General features: G+C 49.7%; 1 protein-coding gene across 7 annotated transcripts in view; it reads left to right on the forward strand.

Moving 5' to 3' along the window:
- The window catches only part of ltbp3 (latent transforming growth factor beta binding protein 3), a 104329-nt gene that overhangs the window by 50457 nt on the left and 31910 nt on the right, over nt 1–21962 (forward strand). For 4 of the 7 annotated variants that reach the window (XM_088608531.1, XM_088608530.1, XM_088608534.1 and 1 more), the window contains exons 9-18: nt 2077–2090; nt 2883–2970; nt 6149–6244; nt 7542–7667; nt 9123–9254; nt 11249–11377; nt 12742–12861; nt 13588–13632; nt 17833–17955; nt 18063–18185. In XM_088608531.1, the coding sequence (XP_088464657.1) occupies nt 2077–2090; nt 2883–2970; nt 6149–6244; nt 7542–7667; nt 9123–9254; nt 11249–11377; nt 12742–12861; nt 13588–13632; nt 17833–17955; nt 18063–18185 (996 nt within the window). The remainder of the gene's footprint in view (nt 1–2076; nt 2091–2882; nt 2971–6148; nt 6245–7541; nt 7668–9122; nt 9255–11248; nt 11378–12741; nt 12862–13587; nt 13633–17832; nt 17956–18062; nt 18186–21962) is intronic. The other 3 variants (XM_088608532.1, XM_088608533.1, XM_088608535.1) reach the window with 2 other exon arrangements.

The raw sequence follows: 21962 nt of genomic DNA on the forward strand, positions 1-21962 counted from the left end.
AGTTAACACAATTTAATCCAAAGCAGTAGGGTAACGCTGTGTTATTTGGGAGCTACAATGAAGAATATCAACCTACCATTTCTGTCGTTAGTCTATTTCAAACAGTTTATTTCTTTCTTACTGACCAGTGCATTAGCTAAAACTGTAAGTGCTGATCCTTCCAGAGGAAATGAAGGACTGCACCTCAATGCCACAATCTCAGACTGACGACCTGACTGCTTTTTTTGGATATTTCAGACGGAGTCTAGTGGAACTTGCCAATTAAAAACATTCAGGAGGATAAATGAATAAATGGTTCTATCCATTCATGTATTTTCTAACTGCTTTATCCAGCACAGGGTCGCGGGAGAGCTGGAGTCTATCCCAGCAAGCAAAGGGCGCAAGGCGGGGTACACCCTGGACGGGACGCCAGTCCATCACAGGGCACACACACACACCCTACACGCGCCAGGGCCAGTTTTGAATTCATTATTACGGATCTGATAGCTGACCTCAAAAGGCATACAAGAAAGCGATAGGTTGCACATCTGCGGTTCCTTCGGGACTTCGTGACAGTTGACAGCCACCACTGAAATTTCCAGCTGGAAGAGATTAAGGAGAATCACAAGGGGTTGAGAGGACGTGGCCGCCCTCTTGTGGCTGTGGGTGGAATTACAGGCCACCTTGCCAGAACAAGCTAAGCGAAACCCATGGACAGTGGTGCATACAGTTCTGTTATGCAACATACATAATTGTATAGGAAACAGAATATATACAACAGAATAAAGACCATAGCATCCCTCCATGGTGGGAATATCTCTTTTCCCAGGTCCATCAGAGGCACAAGACACAGTCTGGGTGGTGCCCCACTGTGACCTTAAAATGACAAGGAAAGAGGTCAGGGGAGCAGGGCTGGGGCTCCTTCTCATGGATTCACTTGAGTCCTTACTCCTATGGTAGGGATACAGTCCTAAATTTATGGTTATGGTCACTCTCTGGCGCACTTCTTAGTGTTTTTTCTCAAACTCTGCTATTTTAACCACGAGGCCCTTCCTGGAGGGGAGACGTCCCCTCACCCAGTAGTCGCCTCCTCCCTCCTCCCAGAATGCACTGGGCCCTGTGAGCGGGAGGGGACGGGATCACCAGGAAGGGTCAGTAGGAGGATATTGTCCCGGGACATTAGACCGTATTCTCTCGAGCAGCTCCATCAGAATAAAAACTAAACCCCGCAACCTTCTGCTTTCAACATCAGAGGTGTACAGCTACACCAGTAACGTGGTGAAACGGTGTGTCACGTGCTCGTTATCTGTGCGACAGTAACGTGGTGAAATGGTGTGTCACGTGCTCGTTATCTGTGCGACAGTAACGTGGTGAAACTGTGTGTCACGTGCTCATTATCTGTGCGACAGTAACGTGGTGAAACAGTGTGTCACGTGCTCATTATCTGTGCGACAGTAACGTGGTGAAACGGTGTGTCACGTGCTCGTTATCTGTGCGACAGTAACGTGGTGAAACGGTGTGTCACGTGCTCGTTATCTGTGCGACAGTAACGTGGTGAAACGGTGTGTCACGTGCTCGTTATCTGTGCGACAGTAACGTGGTGAAACGGTGTGTCACATGCTCGTTATCTGTGCGACAGTAACGTGGTGAAACGGTGTGTCACGTGCTCATTATCTGTGCGACAATAACGTGGTGAAACGGTGTGTCACGTGCTCATTATCTGTGCGACAGTAACGTGTTGAAACGGTGTGTCACGTGCTCATTATCTGTGCGACAGTAACGTGTTGAAATGGTGTGTCACGTGCTTGTTATCTGTGCGACAGTAACGTGGTGAAACGGTGTGTCACGTGCTCATTATCTGTGCGACAGTAACGTGGTCAAATGGTGTGTCACGTACTCATTATCTGTGCGACAGTAACGTGGTGAAATGGTGTGTCACGTGCTCGTTATCTGTGCGACAGTAACGTGGTGAAACGGTGTGTCACGTGCTTGTTATCTGTGCGCCAGTAACTTGACGAAATGGTGTGCTCTGGATCTGTTTATGTACTAGTAACCTGAGAATGAAATTAATTGTTTTCCTCTGTTTCTCCTCCACAGATCGCAAACCCACGGTAAGCCTTTGCATGCTCTGCTGACTGTAGCACACACAGAGCTGTGTACTGCTTTCACTATAACGGGCTGCTTGATTTTGCATTTGTTTTACTGTATATGCACAGACTAGGCATACATAGACAGATATGTGTGGGTCTTAGCACGCTTGCCTATACATGCTTGTATTTTATCATGTGTATAAGCTGATGCAGGGTGGAGTGGTGGCAATGTGGCTAAGGATCTGCGCCTGTGGCTGGAAGGTGGCAGGTTTGAATCCTGTGGGTGGCAGAGAAATCCTACTCTGTTGGGCCCCTGAGGAAGGCCCTTAACCCCAACTGCTCCAGGGGTGCCGTACAAATGGCCAACCCTGCGCTCTGACCCCCAGCTTCTCTCTCCCTGTCTGTGTGTCTCATGGAGAGCAAGCTGGGGTCTGTGAAAAGACACATTGATAATGCAAGAAATTGTATATGGCCAATAAAGTGATTTTTTCTTATGTCATTTCTTTTGAACTAATAGCCTACATGCCAAGTGGCAATGCTACAGGCTCCACAGCCACCCTCTCAAATAATAAAGTTCTGACTCTTCCCAAAGTGCACACAGCCATCAGAGATGCTGGTGGGGCAGTAGAGATGATAGCTGCTTGCTAGACGCTTGATAGTTTGTCTCAGCGCACAGGGGCATGGGAGTGGAAGTATCTGTTTGCTGTAGGCTTTAGACCCTTGCTTTCTTGGTGTCTGTGGGCGTCCGGTGATGTTGCTCCTGTCTCTGCAGTGCTGCGGTCTGATCCTTCTGTCTGCTTTTTCTCCCCTCAGCCTCCCCGGAAGAACGATTCTGAGGACCCGGAGGCGACCACCGTGGTCCAGCCGGCGTCCAGCAGCACCCACCGTCCACGCTTGCAAGGTACGGCCAGCCCCCCACACCCCTGCTTCACACACACACACTCACACTGCCCAGGGCCCGCAGCAGAGAGATGCTTTACTCTCTGAGTGGACCTGTGTGCGTTCTCTTCTTTTCACCCTGGCGGTGTGTGTGCGCGTGTGCATTTGTGGGTGTGTCCGTGTGTGTGTGTTTGCCTGTGTGTGTACATGTGCGTGCATGTTTGTGCATATGTACTTGCTTGTGGTTGTGTTTGTGCATGTTTGTGTTCGTACATGTACGTGGGTGTTTGTGTGTGTATGTACTATACATGTGCATGTGTTCGTCTATGTACATGTGCGTGTCTGTGTGTATGCACATATATGTGCGTGTGTGTTTGTACATGCATATACAGTATGTACTGTATAAGTTTCCAACAAGGAAGATAGCACCAGAGTGATGAGACATAGTTCTAGAGTGTGATTGCAGATGGGATGAAAGATTTTCTGAGTGTGTTACTGCATGTGTGCATGCAAGTGTGTACTGTACGTGCATGTATGTGCTGTATGTACACGTGTGTGCATGCATGCATTATATGTGCATGTATCTACTGTATGTACATGTGTGCAAAGGGTGTGTGTGCATGCATGGGTGTATGTGCATGCATGTGTACGTGTGTGTGCAGTCATGTGTGTGCATGTGTATACTGTATGTGCACGCGTGTGTGTGCATGCATGTGTACTGCATGTGCACGTGTGTGTGTGCATGCATGTGTACTGCATGTGCATGCATGTGTACTGCATGTGCACGTGTGTGTATGTGTATGTGCAGCAGGGAGGTGCGACTGCTTTTCTCGTCTCCATTAGAGGGGGGAACCAGTTCCTTTGCGAATGTGCTTTTTATGCTTCAAGCAGCTCATCCGTCGAGTCAGCGCGTTTTCCCATCCGCCAGCGTATCCCAGGACAGCAACCTGATCTGTGAGGTGGCTGGGGGAACGGCGCCCAGAGCAGGCGGGGCCCGTTGATTTTAGCAGAGGGCCAAAAGAAACCTCGGCCAAATCCTAGGATAAAGGCGTAGACGCCGGTCTCTCCACAACTGCTTAGAGCTGCAAGCCTATAAAGAGAGGCCACGCACAACATCCCTGCATAGAACTATATGCTTTCAAGTGATTCAACACCCGAACTTCACCGCTGCAAGTCCTGGTTGGAGTAGGGACTCAAGAATACAGTTCAACTCAAGCGTTCAATTCAACGGAAGTGGATCTGTGCTGCAGCCCAGTCCAAGTCAACAAGGAAGACAAACATCTCCAGCAGGGAAGAGAGTACTGCAGGGCTTCAGGAGACGAGACGTGGTTTGAGCTTGGTTGTGGTTGCAGACGGGGTGAAGCATTTCTCCTTGTCTGTGACTGTGCCATTGGGGGTTGAAGTGTATGGCTGCCTGTTGTGTGATTTTTAGACCCAACACCCTCTTTTTTTTATGACTGATGGATCCACCTGGTTTTGGCGCGATAAGAGTTTGGAGAAAAGGAGTTGAGACGCCAAGAAATAGGAGCTTCATGTTTCAACTTGGACTGTGCTAACCCCTGGTCTCATGTCAATAAGATAAAATAAGATAAGCCACTATAAAGCCACTTGTATATCCCAAGATGTCTGCCGTCGCAACCCCCAATAATCCTGCATTAATAACGCTCTCTGTATTTTGCGTATATTAGTACCAATGGATCATTAGCTTCCCAGGTGTGTTCGATATTTCCTTCTTGGCCAAGAGTATGGTTCCTTCATCTCTTTACTCCCGAGAATGAGCCAGTCCTCCTCAGTCATGCTCCAATCCCAGAGTTCCTTGGGGCCCGCACTGTTTCCCGCAGTTGTAGAGAGAAACATCGGCGCCGCCTGGCCCAATGGCGGAAAGCTGACAAAATGGGCACAAGAGCCCCATATCGAGAGACCTATTGAAATGCATCATCGTGAAATCACTGGCCAGCTCTTCAAAGGGGAACTGCTAGGCTATTTTCATATTTAGGGGGTTAGAATGAATCGGCATTGAGGAGTGCAATTCAGATCGCAAAAAAATGAAAATGTACACAGTAATGAAAATCAGAAGTTTTACACATCACAAACTAGAGGACAGGTCTGCGCAGCGCCATGTTTTACGATTCAGAACGAGGCAGCAGGACTTCCGGTGAGGTGAACGGTCCCTGTGACCCTGTAAACAAGCAGGCTTGTGGGTCCAGCTCTTCTAATCCAGTAGAAATACTGCTCTCCTCTCCCAGACGGTTTCACTGACAAATACTGCTCACTGGTTAACTCTGCCTGCGGATCATGCTGGAACATTTCTGCAGTGAAATGTCTGCTGCACAACCTGTACTTATACACTCGTACATCTCAGTACATTAGTCATGACAGGGACTAGTGAGCAGGAAGGGCCACTCATGTCACAATTCTCATGAACTCTCGACAACATGGCAACTTGCAGTACTTTTCACAAAGTTTGCAATTTTGTACTTAATTCTAAATTTGTCATTTTTTTCTACACCGTCAACTAATTTGTTTTGTCACTGAGATTTAATAACACGTCTGAGAAAATTGGGACTGTGCCCCCCCCTTTAAGTCTCTGCCTTGGGAATGAATATCCCAGTCTCTCACCCGAGTCTGAAAATCTCCCGCACGTGCCTCAAGTCCTCCAGATTGGTTAAAAAATATGAAGCGACGAATGTAAAGTTGCGAACTTGTTGGCAAGACGTTGCGAACTTGTTGGCTTCAGGGAAGATTGGCCCCTGGTCTGTGTGTGCCCTGTGATGAACTGGTGTCCTGTCCAGGGTCTACCCTGAATTGCACCAGGGCTTGCTGGGATAGACTCCAGCTCCCCCTGCGACCCAGAATTGGAAGAAGCAGTTAGAAAGCGGAAGTGGAAAACAGACGCAATGAGCCCGATATGATGAACAGCACTTCAGTACCAAGAAGAACACGAGGATGTCTTGATGCAGGCAGAAAATAGCAACAAAGCGCTTCAAGCACATAGCTCTCTCCCATGGGCAGTATACAGTTTATATATAATAAACGTTCATATTTACTGATGATCATTCTTTTGCTTCCACTAACAACAACCACTATTTACACTTCAGCCATTTTATATCATCTGCAGGCTGTGTTCACCTGCTCATGCGGGAACAGATCTCAGGCGTGCTGACCCTGAGCTCTTCGCATGTGTCCTGTGTCTCTTGCAGAGGTCATGTCCAGGCCCACCCTTTCTCCCGTGGTGAACGTGCCGGCGGAACCGCACCCCAAGATGCCAATGGAGATCGGGCAGACCAAGTTCACCCGTGAGTCCACTGTCCTTTGAACTTCCCGTTCCGGTTCGAACCCGGAGCTTCGAGGCACTGGGATAGCTGCGTTAAGGGCTTCATGGCCTTACGCAGCCTGTGCTGCAAAAACACCAGCTCTCAGTGGGGAGGAGAGCAGAGTGATGGAGCCAGTTCAGAGAGGAGGTTATTAGGAGGCCATGATGGGTAAAGGCCAGGGGGAATTTTGGCCAGGACACCGGGGTAACACACCTTCTCTTCTCGAGAAACACCCTGGGATTTTTAATGACCACAGAGAGTCAGGACCTCGGTTTTACGTTTCATCCGAAGGACGGCGCCTGTTTACAGTCTAGTGTCCCCGTCACTATACTGAGGCATTAGGACCCCATACAGACCACAGGGTGAGTGCCCCCTGCTGGCCCCACTAACACCTCTTCCAGCAGCAGCCTCAGCTTTCCCAGGAGTCTCTCCTCCAGGTACTGACCAGACTCACACCTGCTGAGCTCCAGTGGGGCTGCCAGTGGTGAGTTGCAGGGTGTTATGGCTGCTGGTGAACAGGAGTTGGTTAGAACACATTTTGGCTATGTGTGACACCCGAGGAAGGCTCCACAACCAAAACGTTGTGTTTCTTTTCTTCTCTTTTCAGCATGTTCCTTTGCAGCCTATGTGTGCTGACGCAGCTACCTACTTGAATTTCCATAAGTGTTTAAAGCATACCTTGCTTTTTGCCCTGTTGAGCCAAACTGTTTCTTGAAAACATCCAGGACATCGGCTTCAACAGCATGGCTAGGCAGCTTGTTCCACACTCCCACCACCCTTTGTGTAAGGAAGGGAGTCTTTCCTAATTGCAGGATCCAGGCTACCTGCTCCAACAACATGGCTAGTTTCACACTTCCACCACCCTTTGTGTAAAGAAAGTCTTTCCTAACTGCAGGACCTCTTCCAGCTGATTCTTGAAAGAAAGCAGGCTATCTGCTTCACGAACGTGACTGGCCAGCTTGTGCCACACTCCCACCACCCTCCGTGTAAAGAAGAGAGTCTTTCCTCATTGTGGGATCCAGGCTACCTGCTCCAACAACATGGCTAGGCAGCTTGTTCCACACTCCCACCACCCTTTGTGTAAAGAAAGTCTTTCCTTACTGCAGCCAGGCTATCTGCTTCAACACCATGGGAGCTTGTTTCATTTAAATGCACTTCCTCATAATTTCTGCTTGTGCCCTCTGTTTTTTTTTTGTGCCTGAAAGCTTGTGATCATCAGCTGCTCCGTTACTAATTGTTTGTGGGTCCCCCCCCCCCTTCTGTGTTTTCCCCTGTCCAGAGACGGACGAATGCAGGCTGAACAGGAACATCTGTGGCCACGGAGAATGCATCAACTCTGCCAACGGCTTCGCCTGCCTCTGCAACACTGGGTACAAGGCTCACGCCCAGAGGAAGTACTGTGTGGGTGAGGAGCCCGTGCCCCGCCGCTCACAAGAACAGCCAGGGCTGCCCCTGGCTCTCAGAGAGTCCTGGGCAACATTCCCTCTTAGCCGTGCGCGTGTGCCCGTGCGCACACAGGTCATGAAATCAGTGCACATAGGAAATTGAATTGCACACAAAAAGTTGTGTGCATTATTTTTGCTACTTGATCATCAATATCGATGTTCTTGTAGTCTCGTACCTCCCTGCTCCTGTCCGCACGGACACTCGGTCTCTATGACTGGGCTCATGGAATTGCTGTCCCGGATCTTTTGGATCTCTATGCTTCTATGAGGATGGCTATATTAACAAATAATTTCAGGTTTATAATTTGACATACGCTCAATTTAGTGCGCACAAGGTTTTTGTCACTGGGGAAGAAATTTGCACAACTTTAAATTTCTGCGTGCGCAGGCCATTAGAAATTAGAGGGAACGTTGGTCCCGGGTGGGTCGGTCTGGGAAGGCAGAGGTTGAGCTCAGACAGGGACCTGGTGACAGCGTAATGAACCCTGGGTCAGCACTGCTGCCTGGCGGCGCTGGGGACCTTGGTTCAATTCCAGACCTGGGGGTGCTGTCTGTGTGGAGTCTGCATGGTCTCGCCATGCTCGCGTCCTACGGTGCAAAGGCAGGCTGGGAGATTAATCGGCTTCTGGGGCAATCGGCCAGGTGTGTCTGTGGGCACGCGCTGTAACGGACTGGTATCCAGTCCAGGGTGTACCCCGCCTTACGCCTGTTGCATGCTGGGATAGGCTCCAGCTCCCGCACGAGCCCGTACTGGATATAGTGGTTAGACAATGGATGGATGGACCAGGATTCGTTTAACTGCCAGCTCACAGTTAGCACTATGCTGGGCACTGGGCAGCCAGGGTCTCTGTTCTCTTTCAGCTGAATGGTGACGCCTGTCGTTTTTGCCCGCTGTTTGATGACTTCAGCAAAGTCCTTCAACAGGTGCTGCTCCTCCCGTTAGGCGCAGTGGAGCTTGTGACCACCTCCTGAAGAGTGGGCACGCCGTGGGGGAGAGGGGGCTGCCCACAGGCATGGTGGCACTTGGGGGTGACAACCACAGGGGCACGGATAGGAGTAATAATATTAATAATAATGCTCACACTTCTATATCGCCTTTCCTGGACCCTCCACCCAGAGCTCTTTCCAGGTCCTGGGGATCCCCCCTCCACCCCCAGCAGTGTGTACCCCCACCTGGATGAGGCGCCAGTCCGCTCCCCACACCCCAGCTCTCAGTGGGGAGGAGAGCAGAGTGATGGAGCCAGTTCAGAGAGGGGGGTTATTAGGAGGCCATGATGGGTAAAGGCCAGGGGGAAATTTGTCCAGGACGCCCAGTAAGAGGAAAGATCCCACTAGATGCCTGCCTGTTTGACTGCACTGGGGGGGGCACTAACTGTGGTCCAGGCGATGAAATGAGGAGGCCTTCTCGGTTTCAGACGACAACGAGTGCGAGGCGGAGCCCTGCGGCAGTGGGCGGGGCCAGTGCATCAACACGGGCGGGTCCTACACCTGCCGCTGTAACCATGGCTACAAGCTGCAGATTCACCTTGGCAAGCGCACCTGTGCAGGTAAGGGGGGGGGGGGGGGGTGTCCCTTAGGTACCACCTGGGGCAAGACCCAGGAAAGACCAGCCCTTTTGAAGCAGGAAAACGTCACAAATACTCAACGAAAAATACGCGAAGCCAGGAAAGGATGGGAAATACGCGCAAATAATTTGATTTCAACAAAAAAAAACAGTTTTAGCTGAGACTTTTAAAGTATGTCTTAAAAGTATTCTGTGCCAGCAAGCCTATCAACCTCCAGTACAATTGAACTAATTTCCTAACCTAAGCTTTCCTTCACTCGGGGAAGGTTAAAAAAAAACGTGATAACCCTGGCCGGTTATCAAACTTTATCAGGGACAAATGAAGAGAAAGAAAAAGAAAAACCCCATCCCCAGACACCACAACACTCCTGTTGGGGTCAGAGGTCAGCTAAAACTTTTCTTACACTGACACCATGATAAAAACAAATCTGCACGACAACGTAAAACAGAAACTACTGCATGGCAGAACCAGCGCCGGATTTTCCCATGAGGCACCGCAGGCACAGAGACTGGGGACCTACGAAATCTTTAGGGCCCCACGAAGGAGGGACACACTAGTGACTCACGAGAAACGAGCTGGAACAGCATTCTCTAGGTGCTCCAGATCAATAATCACACGCCTCTGTAGCAGCTGTACTACAAACTTTTTTTTTCACCCAATTCAAGGTCTTTAAATCTGCTTTTCTTGTTCAGTATTTACTCATTTCAAAACTTCATTCTTCAGTTCCTCAACCTCTTTAAACACACAGTCCATGGACTATTTTTAAGACCTTCAATTCCGACTGTATTACATCTACTCCGAGACGTTGGTCTGGAGCTCCTCTTGCGTACGTACGAGTGCATCTCCATTATTTTTTCCCCACATCACCTCCAGTTGCTTCGCTTTTCTCAGTAGTTGCCATTGATTTTCTTGTAGTGCTATACATACACGATGGAGGTATCTTAGACTTCTCTTTCGACGACCCAGCACTGTCTTTTCTCTTCCCGGTACTACTCATATCAAAATTCTTAAACTTAAAAAAACAACCTTATTAGCTGTACTTAAATTATTACCGAAGTCTAAACAACTAGTGTTACGTCCTTATATTTCTGTAGTCAACATTCATATGATATGTCATATATATAACATCAGTGTAACGCATATGGTGGCAGTGGTGAGGGTGCCCACCTGAACCCTGTAGTGTTACATTATTATATTATATATTATTATTAGGAACAAGTAATAGGTTTATTCCATACTGAAAAAAAGAGAAGAAAGAAAACAACGTTTCGGCTGTGGAGCCCTCTTCTGGTGTGAGAAAGACAGGGCAGTAGGCAAAGGTAACTTTCTCACACCTGAAGAAGGCTCCGCGGCCGAAACGTTGTGCTCTCTTTCTAATTTTTTTTTCAGCCTGGAATCACTTGTTCCTTTGCAGCCTACGCATGCTGATGCAGCTACCCACCTATATTATAATTGTAATAAATAATGTCATAACGGAACATTCAGGTCATGGAAAAACTCACAATTCCTCCTCAGCCTCTCCCCCTGAACGCCATCTTGAAACGCTCCGCTGTTCCAGAAACTAGAGGTATCGCAGCGACGGGCGCCCCATCCATCACGGGGGTTCGGCCATGAAGACTAATTTCAAGTGCGTCACGTCAGTCGACCTCATTCCATCGGCGTTTCCCGCTCTTTTTGCACGTTTCGGAGTGAAAGTGCCCCCCCCCCCGGGGGGGGAAAGGGGGTCTACGCACCCCCACAATCAGGCACCTGGACAGAACTTTCTCGTTAACTCCCGATGAAATACGTCTCGCAGGCGCGTTTAATACGCGGCGAAGCCCCTCTACAAACGCAGAAACAACGGGCTGGTTTTTTTTTTCCTCTCACGGACGCGCTGCCGAAATCGGTAGTTTGTTTTTATGAGAGGGGGGGAGATTTCCAGTCGTCGGACAGCGGACGGCTCTTGAGTCTCCTCTCTGTCCCGTCACCCCCCCCAGACGTGAACGAGTGCGTCAAGCACAACCCCTGCGGGGAGAGCGGGCGCTGCGTCAACCTGCCCGGCGGCTACAGGTGCGAGTGCTACGAGGGCTACAAGAGCAAGTCCCACCGGCACCCCGTCTGCGAGGGTAAGCGAGCCCCCCGCCGCTCCGCCATCTTGAACAAGAACAACACGCTTCCCTTCCTCTCTCGTCGCCGTCTCATTCTCGGTTTGGCTCGCATTTCTGCTTTATTTCTCTTTAGCATTCTCATTCATCTCTTCCTTTTTTTCAAAATTTTTCTTTTGATCTAACTTTCCGTTTTTCCACCACCCAGTCTGCGGACGGCGCTGTACTTGAATTACATTCTAAATTGAAGACCTCGGTGGGGGGTTGAGGGGGGGGTGACGTTTCATCTGCATGTGCAAAATATTGTAAAAACATCATCTCCCCCCCCCCCCCCCCCCCCAGCAGTATCGCCAGACTACGTCCTGTGTTGTCTTCGACTGTTGCTGAAAACACGTTGGACTCGTCTTGAATTGAGTACTGGAATGCTCTGCTCACTGGGGTTTCTAAATCCACACTGGGCAAACTCCAGTCTGCCCAGAGTTCGGCAGCCAGAATCCTGACCAGGTCCGTGGGCCAGTGATCACATCACTCCTGTCCTGGAGTCCCCGCACTGGCTTCCTGTCAGGTTTCGTGTCGACTACAAAATCCTCCTGCTCGCCTGTAGGGCTCTGCATGGCCTGGCACCTCCGTACCTGTCTGAGTTACTGTCTTCCCCCTCCCCACCTCACAGCCTCTGGTCTCCTGTCTGTCCCCCAAGCCTATCTACACTCTGGGGGCGACAGGGTCTTCTCCTGCTGCACCCCAGAGCTCTGGAGTTCTGTCCCCAAGGATATCAGAGAGCCACCTTCTCTAAACTCCCTCAAATGCAGACTGGCTCTGTGTCTGTCCCTCTGCTTTCCGACTGTATTCCAAAACCTCACTGTAATGGTCTCATCCTGCAGTCTCCTCTCACTGTGTCCTTACTGTAAAGTACCTTTCAGAAGCCACTTTTAAAGTTTTATTACCAGTATAGGCGCGAGATCAGGGTCTTCTCCTGCTGCGTCCCAGAGCTCTGGAGTTCTGTCCCCAAGAGTAGCAGAGAGTCACCTCCCCTGAGCGCTTTCGAATCCAGACTCCAAACCTCCTCCTTCTTCAGAAGGGTTTTAATTTAACTGGCTCTGTGTCTGTCCCTCTGCTTTCCTGCTGTATCCCAAAACCTCACTGTAATTGTCTAATCCTGCAGTCTCCTCTCACTGTGTCCTTACTGTAAAGTACCTTTCAGAAGCCACTTTTAACGTTAATTACCAGTATAAGCACGAGATCGGGGGTGGCCTGCTCTGCCGCGACCTGGCGAATTGCAAAGACGGGGTTCAGGAAAGCTCGAAGAGGGGGCAGCGGTGTGTCACCCCACGCCCCCCCCCCCCCCCCCAAGTTTTAATGAAGATGCTCCCTTGCTGTGGTTCCAGATATCGACGAGTGTCTGGACCCCCACACCTGCCCCAACGAGCAGTGCGAGAACACGCCTGGTTCCTACGAGTGTGTACCCTGCCCCCCCGGGCACCGCGCCAAGGACGGCATCTGTTACGGTGAGCCCCCCCCATCCCGACTGTCCGAGGCCCGGACCCCCAAAATCGTCTCTTTTTTTTGTCTCGTCCTCCTGTTTCTCGGCAGCCTGGTGTGAGAGCAGAGCCGACAGATGAAGAGCTGCTCTGCATCGTTAAAGGCCAAGTCAGATCGCGTTTTGCGGTACAGGGCTGAGCAGTCGCTAAGAACGGGCACTGGCCCAGTCGGATATAGGAGTACGGGATGGCAGGCTGTTCCTACCAGCTGGTGATGCTCATCTCTGGTTTACTGATACCCGGATCGCAGAAGCCTCACTGTCCACATCGCAGAACTCCTCTGGCGCAGCCAACGGCAGCAATCCAGATGATTCCCTCTGCTCCTTTAGCTGGAATCCAGCCGTTTTCGTCTTTTCCCCAATCCTGATCCAGGAAGCCCTAGCACTCACACCTGCCGGGTTTTCATTCCAGCCCGGCCGTCAGCCCCGAACTGACTTTATCAGGGGGATCCATTTGAACCCCTTTCTGCCCTGTCATGCGTCGGAGGTCCGGCTTTTATCCACTGCCTTTCAAAAGCCAAGTCACTTCTTATGTAGAAAACCTGCAGAGACACCCGTCAACCCAGCTGTTACTTCCATTAAGGCCCCATTAGGCCCGGCTGGAATGGAAACCAGCAGGTGGGTGGGCATTTCTCTCTTGCTGCTGTAGTGACGGCACTTCTGGACACGCACTGACGTATGCATCTGTTTGCAGCTGCCCACAGTGTCACGAGCCGGAGCGTTACCCAGCGGAGTCCAGGCACGTACTCTCGGATCCAGCTCCCTGCCTGCCTCCCGCCCCCCCCTTCCCCCCCGGTGCACACTGGTCATCCCATAGCAGCTTTTGAAGGAATTTGGGAATATTAAGAAGGTGGCACATTGGCACCTATCCTGGGAAGAAACGGGTGCAAGGCAGGGTACACCCTGGGTGGGACACCAGTCCATCACAGGGCAAACACACACACACCCCACCAGGGCCAGTTTTCCCAGAGGCCAGTTCACCTCCCAGCATGCCTTTGGACTGTGGGAGGAAACCCACGCGTTTTGAAAATGAAGTGACGGGGACGAAGGTACACAGTATTTGTCTGTGACCCAGTGATTCAGCTGCGAGGAAACTCTCTGTGTTTTTTTTCTTCATCGACCAACGCAGCTCTCCGGGGTCCAAATCCCTAATGCGTGAAATTTTCCATCAAAAATATTAATAGCGCATTATTCATATCGATAGTTCCCCCTTTTTTTCAGGAACGGAAACACATGGCTTAATTAATGGAATCGCTCGTCTCCACAACAATTTCACTATTTTCCGTTCATCGCTTCATTTTTTTTTTAGTCAACCCAGTACTCGACGTAAATGCGTGTGGTTTTCAGACCAAGGCACAAGACTGTGAGATTCGCTCGCAGTGCAGAGAGAGCACAGACACAGACACAGACACAGACACAGACACAGACACAGACACAGACACAGACACAGACACAGACACAGACACAGACACAGACACAGACACAGACACAGACACAGACACAGACACACACACCAGAGCACGGTTTCCCAGAAGCCAGGGCATTTCCCAGCATGTCTCTGGAGTGCTGGAGGAAATCGGAGCCCCCTTAGGAGACATGGAACACGGGGAGAACATGCAAACTCCACACAGACAGAACCACAAGGCCAGAATTGAAGGGCTCCAGAGCTATCTATGAGACAGCAATGCTGACCACTGTGCCGCAGTGCTGGGCAGATAAGGAGCTAATAAAGAAAAATGATCCAGTAAGTTATTCAGCCTGAAGAGGTGAGTGTGATTCATACAGTAGGTCATTGCTGGTGGCGGAAGACGAGGCAGTTGCTGAGCAATCCCACGATGCACGTATCGGGCGGGTTGAACTCGCTCGTGTGACGAATGGGGTGGCCAGTTTGCGTCGGGACCTGCTCGGTCGGGCCGGGTCTCCCTCTCTAAGCTGACACGCTGGGGGCAGCTGGGCTCCTGTGCTGGGGTCTGCATGCACACACTCCTTCTGGGTTTCGGGTGGCCTTTCCTTGACCTCTCTCGGCTGGTTTCTCTTTTAGCTAGGGGGGGGGGGTCTCGCTCCAGAAGCGGATGGATGTGTTCCGATACGTGCGACACCCCGTGCTCGCTGTCCGCAGTGTTGGGATACAGCAGGGTCTCCACACCCACGAGGGTCCGGTGCAGTGAACTGTTGCGAACAGCCAAATTCACCCCCCTGTACCGTAATTACACCATCGTGTACTGCAGTTTATAGAATGATTGGCTCAAAGACATCGGAAACCCTCCCTTATCGGATAATTAAAGTACTAATGCGTTAGCTTTAAGTTAACCACAATAAAACTGATCAACTGAAACGAACAAATGCAAACACAAACTGATAGTAATCAGCTAAAATAAAGAACATGAATCCCTCCTCTGCTGTGCAGCGGATGCCTGCAGTCTCTCTCTGCCTCTGTGATCAGCACGCCCCACTGTAATGAAGGATAAAACTGTCAGAGAGCCTGCAAAGTCGTCTCCGGCCTGTCATTCCCAGCACTGCTGACACAGAACCTGGAGCGTTGGCTCCGGTGTGTTACCCTGAGCAGGCTGAGCTGCGGGTGCTGGGGAGTGGGTAGCTGGGCAGGGCGCAGGGAGAGGCTCGCTCGCTCGCTCGATTTCGTCTCGCCATCCTGGTCCGGCACGGCGCTAATTGGGCCGCCGCACATGCCAACCTCGGGCTTGGTGTCGCCCCCCGCTCTGCCCGGCTTCGACCCGACTGGATTGCGAGTCCGGGAAGGGTATATCTGCAGGAGGCCGGGCCCTGCCGTGCACCCACGGTGGCCGGCAAGGTGTGGTTGGGCCTCGAGGAGCGGTAAAACGGACTTTGATCCCCAGCGGGATCCAGGCGGGCCGGCAGTCCAACTCCCCACTCCTCACAACCTGGACTGAAGGGGATCCTGCGGGGGAACATCGGGCGGCAAGTGTTTCGAGTCCATTTCTGGTTGTTCCTGCTGCCGAAGCCCGAACCCGTTGAGGGGGTTCCTAATATTTTGGCCAGTGAGTGCAATCCAGCGGGAGGGAGGAGGCAGGGTGCTGGATAACCTTCTCTCTCCAGGGGAATGCGGAGCAGCCTGCACGTGCAGTAACGTTGTTTCCTTCCTCTGTAGAATAGACGTGGCCTGTTTCGAGGGGATGCTGGGAGCTGTCTGAAACATGGCGTGGGACGCTGGGCTCTTCCGACGGTTTAGTCTTTCTCTTCGTAAATTAAGGGTCCTTTCTTTTTCAGCCAGACACTGCCTCTGCACGTTTCCCTCGATAATAATCTCGGGGCTTTTTGACTCTAGTGTTCCTACCACAGTACATTTATCGCAAAGTCTGCCGGGCCAGGGCTGCTCTTATTGCCCAGTGCCGGGTGTGGAGACGCTGCTTTTCACAAAGGGTGGTGGGGGCGTGGAACAAGCTACCCAGCCATGCCGTTGAAGGCGGTTCCCCGGCTTCTTTCAAGACAGCTGGAGGAGATCCTGGGATTCATTAACCTAACGGGGCAAAAGTGCCAATCTCCTCACTTAGATTGTTTTTATGTTCTTATAAGTGGGATTAGTTATCAATTCAGCTGATGTTTCTGGGAGTAGGTCAAAAGGAGATGCCAAAAAACAGTTTGCACAACGTAAACCAGCGTACTGAATAAACTGTCTACGCTGGTCATTTTCCTGCAGATTAACACTGTGCATCGCCACCATTTTTACAGACTATTCCTGATCACTGTTTGCTTAATCTCTGCCAGTTAAAGGAGCACCTTTGCACTGTTGATCGGAAAAGTGTCCCACTGAAGTCAATATACTAATAACGTATATATGTCAAAATACATGGACTTTTTGAAAATTTATAAAAGCCCAATGTAAGGTGCTTAATTTAGTAATTATCCTGTTCAGTTGGAAGGTGTATATCCTATTTTTCCTGATGATTTTAATCAATCACAAATGGGCTGCTCTTTCAACAAGGATGATGGGCGTGGATTGACGGTTTTCATCAGGATAGGCCGACTCCAGCCCTCAAGGAGGGCCAGTTCCCCAGCCAGTTCCATTCCACCGCTCATCCTTACTGTCTTACGGGCACTTATCCAAGTAACCAGTCAGATCTCCTCATTTTTCACAATTTGACAATCGCTGATAAAATCGACAGGAACATGTCTGCAGAGGGACACTTCAGAAGCATTGCAGTATTAAACACGTATCTATATCTATATGAAAAAAGACCATTAGAAAATATAAGTGTTCTACAGTATACTGCAGAAAAGTAGAAACACTAGTGTATAATTTTAGATATTTTAATCTTAAATTTCAGACATGAAAACTGACATTAATGTTAACTGTCTTAGACATAATTTTACATAATTTTGTACATGATAGTATGTATATTTGAAACATTTCCATATACATTTAAATCAAACTAATGTTAAGTAAATATTTTGGATGACAGGGTCTTCTCCTGCTGTGCTCCAGAGCTCTGGAGTTCTGTCCCCAAGGATATCGGAGAGCCACCTTCTCTAAACTCCCTCAAATCCAAACTCACAGCTTCTTCTCCTTCAGAAGGGTTTGATTTAACGGGTTCTGTGTCTGTCCCTCTGCTTTCCTGCTGTATTCCAAACCTTTGTTTTAATTGTCTAATCCTGCTCTCTCCTCCAGCTGTGTGCTTTTCTTCCCCTTACTGTCAAGTGCTTTAAGAAGCCTCTTTTAAAGATAAAAGAGATAAATATGCTAAAAATATTTGTATTATTATATATTTAACTATATTTTTAGAAAATATAGTTATGTTTCCAGGTGGTTCTGCGTTTGATGTGGTGGATTGGCAGGTGGCTTGGACTCGGATCTCTTGACATTTTGGCTGGTTGACGTTTCTCTTCGGGGTGGGTGAAGGGAATCATGGGGGGGGCGGGGGGAAGCAGGCGGGTTAACCCTCGCCTTGCTGGAATCTTGCAGACATCAACGAGTGCCAGACCCCCGGCGTGTGCCCCAACGGCCACTGCGAGAACCTGGTGGGCACCTACCGCTGCCTGTGCCACGAGGGCTTCGTCCCAGAGTCCGACAGCAAGGGCTGCCGAGGTGAGATCCGCCCACTCCCCCCCCCCCTCCCGCCGTGATGATGGTCTGTGCCAGCCCGTGACTCCCATCCCCACCCCCACCACCACCACTGTGCTCCCTGTCAACAGACATCAACGAGTGCGAGGATGCCCGGCTCTGTGCCAACGGGCACTGCATCAACACCGAAGGCTCCTTCCACTGCCAGTGTTACCCCGGGTACCAGCCCACGCAGGAGGGCAGCCACTGCGAAGGTAGGCCTCCCTCTGCCCTGTCCCGTTCTCACCCCGTTTCAGCAAAGCTCTGCCTAAATAACCTGGGAGAAAGAAAGCACGAGTCCCGACAATAGACACCCTTATCCCCAGCTTTACGAGCGCAGTTAGAGCCCAAATTTCTTTTTCAGAAGCAAAACACCTGTGAAAGCGACACCCATTACAATACCCATTCAAATAGAGGTAAAAGTCTTCGCTTCATTCCAAGCGATCATAACCGGACATCAGCCCATTGCATTTAGATACTTTTCCAGTTTGCTTGGGTAGTTTGGCACCAAAACTGCTAATTGTGGGTTATAGCATGTAGAATTCACCAACACTGTTTTTTTCATTTAAATGCATTATCAATGGAGAGGTCATATGGAGAAGTTATAGCACACATAGAACAGTAGAACAACATTCCTGAACAACATTTTGTACTGAACCGAAATGGTGTATTATGTTAGTTAACACGTCTTGTGCAGTCTTTGACTGTAAACCCATAAAAGTCAGACATCTCTGGAGATTTCGATACCATCGTGTGCATGCATCATCAGATTAAAACTAGGAATGCATTGGGGGTATTCAACGTATGCGTGCATCATCAGATTAAAACATTTCACTGTCTGAAATTGTTCAAGTTTGTCTATCAATATTATTGTTGCACTCAGAATATTATCCCGCACTTTAACTAGTGTTACACCCTTACCATGTCTGTAAAGACAGTTAGGACAACAGCCAGGAGCAAGGTAGAATTAAAAAGGAAGAATGAGCCACACACTCAGAGCTTGTATTAGTCAGGGATGTTCACTTGTGGAATAAAAATATTCGTGTGAGTATGCCTCCTTCCTTTGTTTTAGAACTTGCTTGATTAACGAGCTGTGGCACCAGCCCTGAGCTTCCCGACACAATCTCTGTTTAATTCTCACCTAGAGAACGTCTGTATCTCATGATCAAATCATTTCAATAATAATAATAATTGCTTACACTTATATAGCGCTTGTCTGGACACTCCAATCAAAGCACTTTACAGGTAATGGGAATCCCCTCCCCCCACCACCAGTGTGCAGCCCCACCTGGATGATGCGACGGCAGCCATAGTGCACCAGAACGGTCCCCACACCCCAGCTCTCAGTGGGGAAGAGAGCAGAGTGATGGAGCCAGTTCAGAGAGGGGGGTTATTAGGAGGCCATGATGGGTAAAGGCCAGGGGGGAAATTTGGCCAGGACACCAGGGTTACACCCCTACTCTTCTCGAGAAACGCCCTGGGATTTTTAATGATTTTTATGTCTCATTGGTGCCTTTTTAAAGTACTGTATAGTATCCCCATCACTATACTGAGGCACACAGGCCATGGGGTGAGTGCCCCCTGCTGGCCCCACTAACACCTCTTCCAGCAGCAGCCTCAATTTTCCCAGGAGTCTCCCCTCCAGGTACTGACCACACTCACACCTGCTGAGCTTCAGGGGGGGTTGCCAGTGGGGAACTGCAGGGTGATATGGCTGCTGGCAAATTTCAAGTGCAGATTTTGCGCATCTGGCCTCTACCAGACAGTTGTACAAAGAAAGATGGGGGTGAGGAGGCAGACTGTCCCATCAAGAAGGTTTTCCAAGAAAAGGACAGATCTCCTCAATTTCACGGTGCCGTATTTTACCCCGGGAAGCTGTAGCATTGACAGCATTAGAATTAATTTCCCTTACATAGCACCCAGTATCAACATGTCACTTTAATACTGTTTCCAAAATGATTTCTAGTTCTGATGTGGCCAGTTAGCCATTTCGGTTCATTTATTTTGTGTTTTTTAAAGAAAAGAAGTGGAGATTTTGTTTGTTTTTTTGGGGGGGGTGGGGGGTGGTTTGCAAGTCTTTGCCAGGAACGTCACTGTCAAAGCTGTGAGATCACTGCGGCATGTCCTTCAAAACTGACTCTTTATAATAATGATTATAATAATAATAATTGCTTACACTTATATAGCGCTTTTCTGGACACTCCACTCAAAGCGCTTTACAGGTCATGGGGATCCCCTCCACCACCACCAGTGTGCAGCCCCACCTGGATGAGGCGCCAGTCCGCTCCCCACACACCAGCTCTCAGTGGGGAGGAGAGCAGAGTGATGGAGCCAGTTCAGAGAGGGGGGTTATTAGGAGGCCATGATGGGTAAAGGCCAGGAGGGAAATTTGGCCAGGACACTGGGGTAACACCCCTACTCTTTTTGAGAAACACCCTGGGATTTTTAATGACCACAGAGAGTCAGGAGCTCGGTTTTACGTCTCATCTGAAAGACGACGCCTGTTTACAGTATAGTATACAGTATACTCTTTGACACTACGCAACAGTATACAGTATATTAATAACGGGGTGCGATGAGCCCTCTCGACGTGATATTTTAAGGGTGACGTCCCTCCCAGGGTTGCTCAAGATCTGCAGTGCATGTCGGCATTGTGGATGTGGCGCCAGTTTTATGCCGGGAGGATTGGGCCCAGTTTGAATCCAACCCCATATGGTACCGGGTATTCTATACAGGCAAAAGCACCACCTGCAACTTTTCTATGGTCTGTTGGCTGTTTTTTATTTGATATTTTCTTAGTAATGTTATTTTATGTGGAATGAGTCATTGTTGCATGCCTGCGGCTTAAATTACCCCCTCCTGGAGATGAATAAAGTATTTGGAGTTGAATTGAAAATGCTTAGCCCCGTGAAAAAATTGGGCACAAATGAAATTTACGTAGGATAACTGCACCGCTTCAACTAGAAAAACGCACCGCTTGGAGAAATTAAATTCCTCTGTTCCAGACCAATGGGATTCGGTCATCCGCAAGATGTTCCTTTGAGGCCAGGGATCATTAACGTCACGCAAAACCACACAGTTAGAAATTACAAAAAAAAGCTAAAAGAGAAGTCAAGGAGCTTGAAAATGACTAAGAAGGAAAAAGATGGGAAATCAGACAGTTTATAGTACTGGGAGTTGAGCAGCTTGTTGGTAGAGAAGGATGTTAAGATCCTTTAAAGGTCTCAGTGGAAAACTTCTTGTCTGGCTGTTCCAGTGAGGAACCCAGAGCAGGTAGTTTGGGGACCTGCAGCAGATTAAACTGACCTGATCATAAAGAAAGGGGTGAAGTCTGAAAAAGCAGAAAGTCAGTGAGGTAGATGGGACCCTTTTCCTTTCTCAGCCTTGAAATGCCAGCAGCCATATCGCCCTGCAGCTCACCGCTGGCAGCCCCACTGGAGCTCAGCAGGTGTGAGCCTGGTCAGTACCTGGAGGGGAGACTCCTGGGAAAGCTGAGGCTGCTGCTGGAAGAGGTGTTAGTGGGGCCAGCAGGGGGCGCTCACCCTGCGGTCTGTGTGGGTCCTAATGCCCCAGTATAGTGACGGGGACACTAGACTGTAAACAGGCGCCGTCCTTCGGATGAGACGTAAAACCGAGGTCCCGACACTCTGTGGTCATTCAAAATCCCAGGGCGTTTCTCGAAAAGAATATGGGTGTTACCCCGGTGTCCTGGCCAAATTTCCCATTGGCCCTTACCAATCATGGCCTCCTAATAATCCCCCTCTATGAATTGGCTACATTACTCTGCTCTCCTCCCCACTGATAGCTGATGTGTGGTGAGCGTTCTGGGGCACTATGGCTGCCGTCGCATCATCCAGGTGGATGCTGCACATTGGTGGTGGTGGAGGGGAACCCCATTACCTGTAAAGCGCTTTGAGTGGAGTGTCCAGAAAAGCGCTATATAAGTGTAAGCAATTATTATTATTATTATTATTATTACCTACCGTCCGGTA

The sequence above is a fragment of the Lepisosteus platostomus genome, chromosome 16 (assembly GCF_059453375.1).
Source record: "Lepisosteus platostomus isolate fLepPlt1 chromosome 16, fLepPlt1.hap1, whole genome shotgun sequence".
NCBI classification, from domain to species: Eukaryota; Metazoa; Chordata; class Actinopteri; order Semionotiformes; family Lepisosteidae; genus Lepisosteus; species Lepisosteus platostomus.